The sequence below is a fragment of the Mastigoproctus giganteus genome, chromosome 1 (assembly GCF_048544385.1).
Source record: "Mastigoproctus giganteus isolate SK-2022 chromosome 1, ASM4854438v1, whole genome shotgun sequence".
NCBI classification, from domain to species: Eukaryota; Metazoa; Arthropoda; class Arachnida; order Uropygi; family Thelyphonidae; genus Mastigoproctus; species Mastigoproctus giganteus.
Window position 1 is genome coordinate 147,170,013 of NC_143575.1, and position 15,077 is coordinate 147,185,089.

General features: G+C 35.7%; 1 protein-coding gene across 2 annotated transcripts in view; it reads left to right on the forward strand.

Annotated features, from left to right (window-relative positions):
* LOC150091183 (transmembrane protein 198) overlaps nt 1-15,077 on the forward strand; it is a 278,344-nt gene that overhangs the window by 172,950 nt on the left and 90,317 nt on the right. For both annotated transcript variants that reach the window (XM_090382651.1, XM_090382643.1), the window contains exon 6: nt 3,420-3,653. In XM_090382651.1, the coding sequence (XP_090238777.1) occupies nt 3,420-3,653 (234 nt within the window). The remainder of the gene's footprint in view (nt 1-3,419; nt 3,654-15,077) is intronic.

A 15,077-nucleotide genomic window follows, 5' to 3' on the forward strand; every position in this document is an offset into this window, starting at 1 on the left:
CCCTTAAAAGATATCTGTTCTACAATGTCATCAACTTTTGGCCTTGGCAGACATACCCTGGTTATATTCCACCTATCCTTTTATATCACAATATATTTCCTGTTTCCCTGACAATAGAGTCACCACTAGCTCCTGTGGGACCAGCGCATTCTGCCCTGAAGGTAGTTGCTGTGTTGCCTGATGATCAAGTTCAAGCTCTGGCATTGATTTGGGCAGCTGAGTGTTTGATGGTCCCCCAATTTAAGTCCTTCGAGGCCATCTACCCTGTTCTTCAAGCCCTAATAAAGGACCCTTTATGAGAGCTTGAACAACACTGAGTTGGACCCATAACAACGCTGAATTGGCACCTGTATTCTTTGCACTCCTTGCATCGAGCACACACACATAGACATCCCTCTTGACAATATCATGTCCCATTCCAGAGAGGTCTGCAAACATTTCTCAAGTTGCACATTTTTTTAGGTTCTGATGTGTTGGAGAATCACCACCTTCTGTACTCCCCGAGCCACAGCACTCCCGCTACTTTGTGCACATTGCTTTGCTGCTCTAGTCTGAGGCATGATTTTCAATTATGATTTAATTATTTAACAATGAAAATTAATAAGGTTAATAAATTTAATTGATTAATTTACTTACCATACTTGATTATAGAATACTATACCAAGCTAATGCAGTAATACATATTCGGCTATATAGTTTTACGTTATACATTAGCTATCAAGTTTCAGATATATGTTATCAGGTTATGCTAAGTTTATAATGGCTAAATTTATTCAATAGAATTCAGACAGAACTTGGAAGACATCAAGAATCTCCTGCACATGCATGTCCCAGTTGTCTGAGCATGCAGAAAAATATATTTAAAGACTAGTTTTTTGAAACTGCACCATTACTTGCAAGGATAGAATGGGTATTGGGTATATATATGGAGGGGTAGTAATCCTCATGGATAACAATACTTCCTTCAAACAGATTCCTGTTATGGCCAGCTTAGAGTCAATAGTCATCTGCCTTGTATTAGGGTTTATTTTAACTGTTTGCTCCATTTATTTACCACCTAGGATTGATATTTCCCAAAATGAACTGAATGATCTTATTGAATAGTTATCATCATCCTTCTTTCTCTTAGGAGACTAATGGCACAGTCCTTTATAGTACTGATATTAATGACAGTCAATGGTCACACTGTATAGTGCATATTTGACTACAATGATCTCTGCATTCTAAATACAGTTAAACTGGCACCTACCTCTAAGCAGCCTACATATATATCTTCTGCTATGGATCTATATATCTTTTCCTGAGTTCTTGCATAGGTTTTCAAAAGGGGGGGGGGGCAGTCAGTTGAAATAAATCCAGTCACAAGACTGACCATTTCTTTAAATTTTTGTTAATTAGTATGTCAGTCTTTTGAATTAACTTTCCTTTTTTCAAATCCCTGAAAACTTTTTTTTTTTTTTTTTTTTTGCACTCTCCATTGTAGTTTACTTTTTTGAATTCATTGAACTGGATTTTCTTGTAAGTTCATTAATACAATACCCTATAAAATATTAGAGAATGTAACTTGAAGCCAGGCAGCACTCCTGTGTTGCATGGCTTCAAGTAGATGCACATGTGTTCCTTGTGATGATATTCCATTCTTATTTGCTGAGGCTCATCTCAAATGCATCATTTTAGATATTCCCAGAGATTCCTAATGAAATTCATATCTGGTAGCCATGGCAGATGCTACATATCATTCCTGTATACTGTGCCCTTTGTGATGCGGCACTGTTGTCTTAGGACAGTCCATTGTTTAGGTACACAACTTCAGCATTGTGGGATGACCATGACGCTGATCTTCAAGAATATTCATATAGATCCTCCAGTTCTCATTATTCTGAAATATTCTCATTATTATGATAAAGCATGAGTAGTCTGAAAGAACAGAATAATGTTCCTTCAGACTGTACTTTATCATAAAAACAACAGAAATCTCCATGTGAGAACATTACCACAGTTGCTTACACAAAGGGCAGGATGCATTTGGAATCTGTTGTTTTGTAACTTCATCCACATCCTTGTGCATCTATCAGTGTTCTGATGACCATTTATGCCATTCATGATATTATTGCAAACAGATTTGTCTCTTCCATTTGCACATAAGAGGCTTACAAATTGCCATATGGCTGCATAGACCAATTTTACCAAGTCCCCCCCCCTAGCTGAAATTGATTCTTGTCATTTGGTGTTGTTGGGGTTTGCTGATTGTGTGCAACATGGCCTTTCAACTTTTGCATTCATGGTAGGCCTTGAATCTCCTTTGCCAAAAGTATCTTCTTTTGGCAAAGGCTATTCTTCTCACTGATGGTTTCATCCCACAGTTTTTATAGCCACTGATTGAAGACCCTAGATCAGGGGTCGGCAACCTTTTTTGAGTGAAGAGCTATTTTTGATCTTATTTAAAAAAAAAGAGAGAGAATCCAAAGAGCCACACCTCACTCAAGCTGGGGGAGGGGAGGGTTAAGAAATGGAATAGAGCGGGAAGGTGTTTTATTAAAAAATATATAATTTTGAAATATTATTTATTAATACTGAAAAAAGTAATAAACATCCAATTAGGTACGAATTAATGTGACTTTTGCTGCTGAACTTCTTGAGTGAATCTCTCAACATCAGGCAAGTATGCTGTAATTTTCATCTTTAATGTCAGCATAATGTACACCTATACATGCTGAGAGACTCACATTGTTCAGATGGTTTCTTGATTTATTTTTAATATAGTTCATGTTTGGAAATATTTGTCCGCAGAAATATGCCAAACCAAAAACTGAGAGATCCAAACGCAAATATTTTCAAATTTATATACGTGTCCGGTAAGCATTGAACACAATTTAGTCTTGCATTTTCAACTCATCTATCACCATCCATTTGTGCAGAATTGCAAGGGCAGCCTTTTGCCTCTCCAAATCCTCAATTTCAGTTTTTAGGCATTTTAGTTCTGCACTCCACATGTCCTTGAATTTTAAGTCCTCTAACTCTATTTCAAATTGTGCTGCATGTGGGCTAAAAGTTAAAGAGCCACAGTTACATGTTCAGAGAGCCGCATGTGGCTTGCAAGCTGCAGGTTGCCTATCCCTGCTGTAGACACTATCTATGTCAATACATGGGTGAAATTTGTTGCTACTTGTAATGATCCTTCATTCCTTTCCCTTGCTTTGGCTTTAATGATTCCACCGAGACACTGCAGATCTTCTTATTTCATTTGCTTACAGCAACCAGCATGAAGATATTAGAACACTGGATTCTATAGTAAATTGGTAGGGCATTATATTTAGAGTCAATACAATGATCTTAATAGGTTAATGTGCTAGCTAGGTTGTCTGACATAGCAGCACTGTTTTCTCATCAATGTAAACTTTTGGATAATTTCATTTCAGGATGCACTATTTTGGGAACGAGTATCTATGGTGGAGCAGTTATTGCAGCCAGTGCAGACTACTTCATTGAAAAGTTTATCATGGTCCACTGGGTGTGGGATAGAATAAGAGTTACATCATCTGTAGATGTATGTTGGTTTTCCTGGCTCATTCTTGGTGTATGGCCATTCATGGTTTTAGTTGGAACTATCACACAGTGGCGAATAACAGGACAGGGTATTCATCATCAGCAGAGTAAGTTTAGCAGTATCCATCACTTCATTTTTTTTATTTCACCAAATAACAGTAATAAACTTGTTTTTGACTAAGTAATTACAATTTATCTTTGAAAAACTTTTATTATTGCTTGTCTAAACTTTTATTATTGCTTGTCTAAACTTTTATTATTGCTTGATAAACCTTTCATTTGGGAATAAAAAACAAAATTCTGATGTGTTACTGTGTAAATAAGCTTGTTAGTATTAGTATACGATACAAGAAAGCAAGCTTATGCAGCATCAGCCAAAAAAAAAAAAAAAAAAAAAAACACTCCCATTTCACTCCTCCATTATCCTGTAATCAGAATAAGATGAGTTTTTTTACGTTAGTCTGTCTAAAAGATTTATTAATATTTTTAAAAAAACGGTTTATAAAAAAGTTATTTGAAAGAATTAGCACTAATTATGGCTTTTAGTGTTACACAGTGTACACCTATCATTAACCATAATGTACACCTATACATATAATTAATGTTATTTTGTTTTTTTCTATAACAAATTTGTTTATTTGTAAATATAACGAAATTTATGCCCAATTAATATTGTACCAAGCACAGTTAAGAATAATTAACAGAAAAATGGAAGAAAATAAGAACTAACCACTTTGTGCTTTTGGTTAGGAGGAAACAATTTTATGCTTGTGATTTTTTAGGATTGCTTGAAAGCAGTGAAAAACTCACAAAAAGCAACTTACTGATAAAAGGGGGAATCCAGTTTTTCAGCAGAGTTAAGCTGAACACTGATTTTGGAGTTAATCCATTCAGCTAGGTACAGAGATTGTTGAGGTTGATAACTATCATTAAATTACATTAAACTTTGTTTATGCTTCTGTCTTGAGTGACACCATCTTTATTATCTAACCTTTTTTAACACATTTACTGATTCAGAGTAAGTATCAAATGGCACTCGTATGCCATTTCACATATAAGCATTCAAAAAGTACCCAAGTGCTGTGTTGTAATGCATATAGATGGTCATTCTCAAGTGTCATGAGTGCTGTAAAAGTAAAAGCACTAAAAATTAACAACTGCAAAATTGTACACTGATTGAATTCTGTGATATTAGCAGCAGTGCTAGGTTTTTGTTTATAGCTTGGTATGCAGTTTTATTTGCTTTTTGTTTGTGTTGAGGTTAGTTTATGTGTATGAAATAAACTTTTGATAAAATTTTGAGGTTTTTTTCTGATTTACAGCTCATTTTATGAATTACAGCTCAGCTCAAAAACTATGAATTCCCTACTTTTAGTTTTCAATCATTTTCAAATTTTCAGAATATTGACAATTTTGGAATGTTGTTTCTCAACATTCTGAAAAATTATTGTACATTGAATATACTCTCTCAAATATAGGTGGAAGCAAACATATTAATGTGTTCGCTGCTTCCAGAATGTAAATATGTGACTTCAGATTTTAATCAACTTGGAGGGGAACCAACTCTACTTTTAGAACTTTTTCTTCAGTTTGACAGAAGAAAAATTGGAATCAAGCAGCCCTCACTGGAGGCTGATTGATTCAGTCATAGCGTGAAGAAAGTCCAAAAATGTTTCTGCCCTTTTCAGTCAATACCAGGTCAAAAAGGTTGTCAGAAATGCCAGCAGCAAAAGTGTTAAAGTTATAAAACTAATTGTATTACTTGGCCTTTATTTTCCTGAAATCTGTGAATAAGACAAAAGTTATTTTTGCTAAATCTTAATGATTAACATATTTTTTTATTTTAAAATAAATTTAATACATTTAATTAATTAAAATTAATTTAATTAAATTCAAATATTTTAAAATTTATTTAAATTAATTTTGATTAATTAAATTTATTTAAAAAGAACATTTAACCCCAAACACAGACACTATCTGCAAAATGATTGTGATCAAGCAGTTTTTACTTGCAGTGTATAACTATCTTTCTACCTCACTTGATAGCACAACTGCCTTCTTGTGGTGGGGTCAGTAAACTGGATGAAAAACAGTGGACTTAAATTACTATCCACCATTAGAGCCAAAGTGCTCCTTCCATCATAGTGACAAATATGAAACTCGATCTCTCTCTCCCTCCCTCCCTCCCCACAAGAGTTTGCAAACAGATTTGAACAAACAAGAACCTCCTCCAGCATTCTTCATACAAACTCTTTGTCAAATCATCCTCTGAACAATCTCTCCTTTTCATTCAGAGATGTTTAGAAAATTTTGGAAATTGTCACTAATTTGTTGGAAAACATTGTTTAATCCATTGTTGTACGTCTTTTTGCTGCAAATATTTAAAATCTTCAGTTGTTTCAGGAATTTCATTAGCATTGTCAGCCTTGGGCCAAAGTTTTCTCTAGGATTTAGAAATGTTGAAATTTGAATTTTGTTTCATGCTATACTGTAACTTGAAGCCAGGCAGCAATCATTAAAAATTATCATCATCAAAGACATTTTGATGATGATAATTTTTAATGATTCTATAAGACCTTTATTCATGATTTCTATTTACAAAACTGAACTCAAAAACTTTCACCTATGTCATTTCAAGAATCAAGATTAAACTGGATCAAGAATGTTACATTTGGTGATAAAAACATTGCCTTTACGTCCCCTTATTTAAGTTGCTCACAATTTAGATGTGAAGAAATATTATCCAGAAAGAGAACAGCTTTTTATAGAAGGTACAACTTCATGAAAAAATCCCATAATGCAGAGTCCATCCATTCTGATTGTGAGTGGTAACAAACCAGTAAAGATGAACACTTTATGTACTTAATGATGCCAATTCCTAGTTACTTAGTAGTAGCTGGCTGTGTGATGCACTTACACTAACTTACACATCATTTTGCAACCCGAGGCTTATAGCCCTAAAGTGCTCTGTGAACACTTTATATTTTTAAAAGCTCTAGGATTAGTTGATTTATCAATAACAAAAAGTGGATTTACCAATAAGTTTCAGATGATGCACTGCTGCAGGCAAATTTGATTCTCTCTTTTCATTTTTTGTATCCTGATGTTGAAGGCTCTGCTTTTGTTGTCATCATTTTTGTAGCTAACATCTTATAATTTAAACCTGTTTTCATCCATATTGTGTTCCAGTCTTTTTTTTTTTTTTTTTTCTGTTGATAAATTTTTGACCAGTGGATAATCTCTCCCCACTAATACTCAATATGAATATCATGACGTTTTACCTGCTGTACAACTTTCTGCACCATCAATCTTTTGATGCAAGACCAAGGCCTTTTCTCTAATGCTTCTTTTATGAGTCTGCTTATTGGAGTTCCACATCATCTTTCTTGAATAAGCCAGAGCAATAATGCAGTGCATACTTATCTCTAATTTTTGTTTTGAGTCTTTTCAAAGCCTCCAACTTAATTTTCATTAAACAAATCTTTCTTTTGTCATCCATATTTCTTTAATTTATTTACTTAATATTTAATTAAATTATGTTCTGTAATTATAATAACATAATATTACGTGCAAATGTGGTCTACAACAAACATACAACTGACTTTTTTGGGAAATGTACAATCCAACAGGTGATCATGGCATGTTAAACTAGCCTACCAGCTGCAAGCATTCTTGACTAGTGCCCATGGTAATGAGCATCAGACAATATGTTTAAAAGAGGGAAAGTGGGGGGTCATCGGTTAATCCATCACACAATGGTTATTATCTCTCTAAACAGAAATCCACCACTGTTCATTTCCGTCAAAAAAATTAGTGCCATATTTGGAACGTGGACTCTGCAACTGAACTGCTTCTTAGGTTTTTAGGGCTTATACCTGATATGAATCTCAACTTTGCATCATCTATAATAGTTACAAACGTTTTGCCTAAAAAAACCTAAATATGGGTTGCTGATAGATGCATTCTCTTAAACTTTATCATTCTTTTATTGAGTCCTGCTTAGATTATGGCTCCAGTTTATGGCCACCAAGAAAAGTGTCCTCATAAGGCTGAATACTATTCAAATTGCATTTTCAGGATTGCCTCAGCAGCTTTCAGAGCATCTCCAGTCCATTTTTTCTATATAGAAGCAAGTGAGCCTCCACTTCATCATGAGAGAGAGAGAGAGAGAGAGAGAGAGAGAGAGAGAGAGAGAGATATTCTCTTCTCATCTATGTGACTAAAATTCATATCCTTAAAGTTTTTCTTCATGGTGAATATATGATCAGGACTCTTGCACCCATAAACTGCCATACCAACACCAAACCCACACAAATCATCATAAAAACATTGCAGTGACACAAAATGCCATTCCATTTTTTCATATATATTTAAAAGATTAATATATAAGAAGTTTAGAAAACTGCTAACCTGGTGGATTACTCAGAGCAGTAATTTAATGATGCTAAAAAGCAGAAATTGATTTGATAAGTTCATTACTTTAAAGCAGCCTTTTGGGATATTCATTAACTTAAAGTTGCAAATATATTGCGTGAAAGGCATTTTAAATATTATAACGCAGGAGTAGAAATAGTTGAAAACACAAAACTATGTAGAGAATCATGGGAGAATTTTTAATAAGGAACTAAACTGTTACATGAAATAGTCTCTGTGAGGACTCTATTTAACCTAACTTTTTGGGAACCTCCCTTATAAGGCTGTAATAGATTAAAGAGGATATTTTTAAGTAAATTATGAAATAAAATATTGTTTTAAAAATGAGTTTTTTTAGGTATATAAATATACATACGTACATAATAATTGCTGTGTTTTAATAGAATAAATTGGTGGGGTTATTTTAATGTAATTATTATAGAATGAATAATACAAAGAATTTTTAATTTGATACATCAACAACCTGGACCTGAAATTTAAATATGTCTCGGAGGAAGCGTATTTCTCCACAATTGGTAGCATTATTACCTCATGATGCATGTAATCTTAAAACATCGTGAAAGAGGTCCAAGAGACAACAGGAACATCTGTATGTCGACCATCTGCAGTGAGTTGCATAGCTTTGGATTGAATGGTACAGCAGTTGTACGTAAGCTCAGTATTGTGGGCACTAGTGCAAAATGGCAGTTGAAGTAGTAGTGGTGGTGGTGGTGGTGGTGTCATTCCTGATGTTCATGGACCCTAAAACATAAGCATAAGGTGCTGGGTCAAATAATAAATCTTGCTATACAATGATTTTAATCCATAAACTACACCAGCTATTACATCAACAATAAAACTATTACAACTGCTATAATTTCTTTATAATCATATAAAAAAATTTATGTAGCATGAAGAAAATAGAAATGAGGATACGTACCGCTAGACCTGACCATTCAACAGGAAAAACAAAATTCTTACTTTATAGAATTCCAAGGGGATGCCTACCAGCTGTGGAAGGGCAGATAGTAACCCCAGTTCTAAATATGAAGGCAAAATCTTGGTTGCATGAACCATGTGCAGATCACATGGGAAATACAGGAAGTCTGCCTCTCTTCAGATAGGATGCCCGAGACAATGGGCTATGCTACTCCATTTGGGGGGGGGGGGAAGAGATGGACAAATGAAACAGTCTCATACTTGGTGTCTATGCCTATGCCAACTCCTTTTTTCATGATCTTGGCCACTGTTAAAGTGGAGGCAATTAATAAACGTAGATAGATTCTGAGCTGGATTTATTTCTGGATCAGTTGTCCCGAGGGCCCCAGCCCCATCTCCTCTATATAGAATAGTCAATTTTGAGGTGCTCTTTGGAGGGAGGCAGCAGGCTGTGCTACTCCATTTACCATTGGAGGTTGTGACAAATAATATTAATTATAGTCTGTATCATATTAGACTGTAAGCCTCTAGAAATCACTGTGAACTGCCCATGCTTGCCCCAACTCCTTTTTCATGATCTTGGTCAACCATTGAAGTGGAGAGGCATGGGGTAGATGATTATAGATAGTTCCTGAGGCTCCTCCTGCTCCCTCTGTAGAGATTGGTCAATTCTGAGGTGCTATCTAGGGTATCATTTGTCAGAAGGTGAATTATGAGTCTGTCTGAAGTTCACAGAGGGGTTGGACTGTATTATCCATCACACTTCCACAGATTCCCAGTGCTTCTTAATGATGTATAAATATATGGGGGATGGTGTCTGTGGTTTCATTAATGGAATGCAACCTCCATCTCAATAACAGATGAACTGGATTCAGGACATTGGTATAACTGCCCAGTGCTGTTTATCACAGTCCGTCCAGTAGATTTGAGTCCCAAACCTCTGTTAGGAGGGGAGATGAAAGTCTGGAGGGCAAGGGCCTTTCCTAGTTTCTTGTGGGCATCTTACGGTAGTCTCTGGAGGACTACAGTCTAATATAAGATGACCAAATATTAAAATTGGGACACACATGAGACTGCATAGTGCACATGTGAATCATAAGCAAGTGCCTTCCATATCAGTTATTTTAGAAACACAAGTGTTTATCACAGACTTCATGTTTTGACTTACATCATTGTGTGCATTACAAAGTTAATCTGCATCTTGTTTTCCAGGCTTCTGCTCATTCTAATAGAAGCAGTGCAAGAATCACTTTTACCTCTGCCAGTGGCTATTGTTAATCTATTATCCTTATATCTCCCCAAGCTAGCAGTTTTCCGACCCACCTAACTCTGCATCTTGTCTAGTAAATTTGAACATTGCTGAAGAAAAGTACAGGAGTACAAGATTTTTTTATAAGACAGGACTGGTGTTTATATAGATTGGAGTTAACAAAGTTTTTTTTTTTTTTTTTAACTTTCATCAGAGAATTCTATAGGTATCTGTTTTTAAGGAACTGGTGGTGGCTATTGGAAAAGTTCTAGCTGTTTGTTCACAGCAGGATGTACACAAACAGCTAGCATCATCAGCAAAATTATGTGTAGAATTTCCAGTTAATAGAAGAAGGTAAATAATATATGGTATGAAAAAAAATGGGTGAAAGAACTGAACTGTGGAAAACCTCTAACATTAGTTAAGAAGTTAGAAGGCACAGTGCTAGGTACTATGAGTGGCCATAGAGAAAACTGGCTATGCAGTTGCAAAAAATGGGAGGCTTACTACATGGTGAAAGCTTGTTTAGAACTCAATTGCTTGAGCTTCCCCAAAGTTTTTCATGAAATCTGTCCAGACTTCCATGGTTGAGTAACAATAAACCAAGATATCAACAGTGGGTGAAACTGCAAAATCCATGTTGGTTGGTGGTCATTGATCAGATGGAGGGATTCAAGGTAGTTTAAGACTAGGTGAGTTGATAGTTTTCTTCATTGCCTTGAAAAAGAGATGAGGTAAGTGCAGTAATGCAATAACTAGAAGGAAGGGAAATCTTACCTTCCTTTACCTTCCTAAAAAGGAAGGTAAAAAGAGATGAGGTAAGTGCAGTAACGCAATAACTAGAAAGAAGGAATTTACCTTCCTTTTTAGGAAGGTAAATTGGCTGATAATGAGCCACGTAAATTTCAAAGCTGAGAAATTCCATGCATAAGGAAAACACTATTGGAATAACAGAATTTTTTTAAAAAAAGGCAGTTCTAAACAGAAGTAAACTCTGGTGCACAGGCTTAAAGAATCAAGAGAGAAATGTCATTATGACCTGGAGACCACTTGACATCAAGTAGTTTCTATGTCATGATGCCCAGGATTCTTAGGATTCCCGATTAAAGACTTGATTATTTTGTTATTTTATTATTATTTTTTTAAATTATCTATTTTATCCTGAAAAGAAAAGTATTGATAACATAATTCATATTATTTCACTGTAACAGTAATTATTCTGATAATTATTAATTAAAATAACATAAACCTTTCCTCACACAATCCACATAATTTGGTTTAATTAATTAAAAATATAAAAAATAAATAAATAAAACAATGGCTTAGCATGATAATTCATTAAATTTTCCGAAACTCCTGGAAAGTTTAATGCAGTAAGATATAAATACAGTGCAACCTCGAAATAACTTGGTTGTTAGGAGACAGCTTTAATACCCACATTTCGCCATTTTTTTCCCCCCAGGGTCTTTTAATGTAAATATACTTTACTTAGTAAATAAATACTTTATTTACTAATGTAAATAAAGAGTGGGTGCGAGAGTACATGTGAACAGGCGAAGGTTTTACAGCTCCAGCAAATAGAGAAGTTTTTGCTTTTTTATTGACTTTAATTGGCATATTAATTTATTTTTTAGAGTTACTTTATATTCCTAGTAACAATACTTTAGTTTAAATTGAATTTAGATAGAGATTTTGTAGGTTATTACTTAGTATCAAATCCATGTGTGGACAGGTTTTGCAGCTGCCACGAACAAAAAGTTTTTAATTATACTTAGCCACTTTATTGACTTAATTGTTAGATTAAATTATTTTCTATAAGTAGCTTATAGACCCAGTCAAGCTCCGTGGTTTATTTTGAATTTAGATAGCGCAATTTGGAAAGTAAATAATACCTCGTGTCCGTAGATTAATCATTCGTAACTTGCTGCCATTGTTATACGATACAACGTGTGCTAGCATAAGATTTAACGGAAAACTAGACAGTGTAAGGTTTAATGGAAAATTAGATAGCATAAGATTTAATGGGAAACTAGATAGCAAGTATATTAGTATCAATTAATCAGTAAAATTTATTAATCCTATTAAATTTAATTGTCAGTTGAATTGTACTTTTTTAACTAAATAAATATAGCGACCTAGTTATTACAAACGTAACATTACAAATTAATACATATAAGTTGACAGGGGTTAAGAAAGTCATATGATGTAACTTGGAGATAATATTCGATACCGAAATACATATATATATATATATATATATATATATATATATAGTGTTATAACTGCATTGGGATAGAGGTTTAGGGTTATATTTTGTATTGGAATTTTATTGAACGAATAGAAATCATGACTCAGACCAGAGCAGCAAAGCAAAAGGATCAAACTAGTGAAAGTGCTGTGGCTCAGGGGAGAACTGAGGGGGGACAGTTGTCCTCTGAATCGCAGTCTATTGAAATGCACTGCTTGTTTGATGTTTGTGGAGCAATCAGGAACGGGACATGATATTGCCAAGGGGAATGTCTTTGTGTGTGTGCACCATGTAAGAAGTGCAAGTAAATCAGGCACCAACTCGGCATTGTTATGGGCTTATATGAGAGCTTGAAGGATAGGGTGGATGCCCTGGAAGGATTTAAATTGAGGGGCCCATCAAGCTCTCAGCTGCCCACATCAATGCCAGAGCTTGCACTTGAATGTCATGCAACACAGCGACAGCTCCCATGGCAGAATGTGCTGGTCCCAAAGGAACTAGTCGTTGTAGATAACTCTATTGTCAGGGAAATGGGTAACATATTGTGCAAAAAGGATAGATGGAACAGGACCAGGTCTGCCAGGGGCAAAGGTTGATGACGTAGGGCAGATATCATCCTTTAAGGGCACAAAGGGTGATATTGTTGTACACGTTGGCACTAATGATATTAAGAGTAGGATACCGGCAGAATTACTTAACAAGTACAAGACAATGCCGAAAAAAAAAGCCGTGAGTTATGGTTGAATTTGAAAGTGTCTGCAATTCTGCCCAGATATGATAGGAGGGAGTGTATGATGAGAGTCTTGTCAATCAATTCGGCCGTGGAGAGATTGTGCTCAGAGGTAAAATTTTTCTCAGACTGTTCTGTGCTTGTTAAGAGGAGAGACTGCTTCTACAGGGATGGGATACACTTAAATAGAAAGGGTGCAAGAATACTTGCTGATGCTATCGAGGCAGAGTTAGATGGATCGGAAAACTGCTAGCTTGTGGGGATACACGGACTAATAGATTAACAGTAGCCGCTGGCAGAGGTAAAAGTGATTCTTGCACTACTTCTATTGAAATGCAATTGAGCAGCAGCCTGGAAAATAAGGCAATGGGAATTTCCAGGACTGCTGGGAGTCATAGTGGAAGAAGTAAATACATGGGCTGTGTTAGGGTAACTAGGAGTAGAAACAGGTGCATGTATACTTGCATGTACACCAATGCTAGGAGTATAGTTAATAAATTCGATAGGCTTGAAGTGCTAGTCAAGACATGAAAGGCAGATATTGTTGGGATATCAGAGACATGGTGTCACACAGACACCATGTCTCTGATAAGCAGTGCAGAACTGGAATTTGGGGAGTACAATGTGTACAGAAAGGATAGACAGGACAGGAAGGGAGCAGGGGTTATGCTGTTAGTTAAGAAACACATAAAATCTAAGGAAGTGCATCCATTTGATGTTGGTGGACAAAGCAATGTTGAGTCTGGTTGGTGTGACATAAGCACTGGAAAGGAAATATGAGAGTAGGTGTGTGTTATAGGCCTAATGAATCTGAGGAGTATAATGAGCAATTGTGCAGAGAAATAGAGTGGTCCAGTAAATTAGTGTGTCTTATAATGGGGGATTTTAATTTCCTGGATATTGACTGGAATTTGTGGGTTGGTCACTCACACACACTAACAAGGCTTTTGTGGATTTATTGGATGATTGCTTTCTACAGCAGCATGTTTGGGAGCCAACTAGAGGAAGTAATACTCTTGATCTGATTATCAATAATGATTCTTCATGCATCAAGAATTTGCAGAGAAGGCGTCTCCGTAGCCGGGTGGGCAGGAGCAGCAGTACATAGCACATGCTTCTTGATTAAACCAGGGTTCGAGTCCGTGACCACCAAATACAGATAATGCGGAAAGGTCATGGAATGACCACCGCATATCCGGGAGCAATATGGCCTTAGGCTAATGCTCCTAAAAAAAACAAATAACAATCTGCAGATAAAGGAACCACTAGGTGGCAGTGATCACAGTGTGCTGAAGTGGGATTTACTCAAAGAGGTAACTACCATCAAGGGTAAAGGGAAGGGTTTTTGCTTTCATAAAGGTGATTACGGTGGTCTGAGACAGTATTTAAATTCTATACAGTGGTACCAACTGATGATGTTACCAACAGCAAATTCAAAATGGGAAGCATTCAAAGAACTAATCTTGGAAGCTACTAGGTTTTTCATACCAACAAAGAAATATTCTTCAAGATTTAGGTCTAAATGGATGTTAGATGAACTAATTAGACATGTGACAGAGAAGAAAAATGCATGGGATACATATAAATTAAAGTGTGACACAGAAGCCTATAATAGATATAAGCTGGTCTGTAACCAAGTTACAAAGGAGGTTAGGCAGGCGAAGGCAGATTACGAGAAATCTTTGGCAAAGGATGCAAAGAAAAACAGCAAAGAGTTCTTTACTTATGTAAACTCTAGAAGGAAGATGATGAAACATATTGGTCCACTTGATATCGACAGTTCAACCCAGGGAAGGTACCCATGAACTGGAGAAGAACAAATGTGACCCCAATCCACAAAGGAGGATCAAAGGGAGATACAGGTAATTACAAATCTGTTAGTTTAACTTCTGTTCCAGGGAAATTAATGGAGGCACTGGTTAAAGAAACATTGCAGGATCATCTAGACAAGA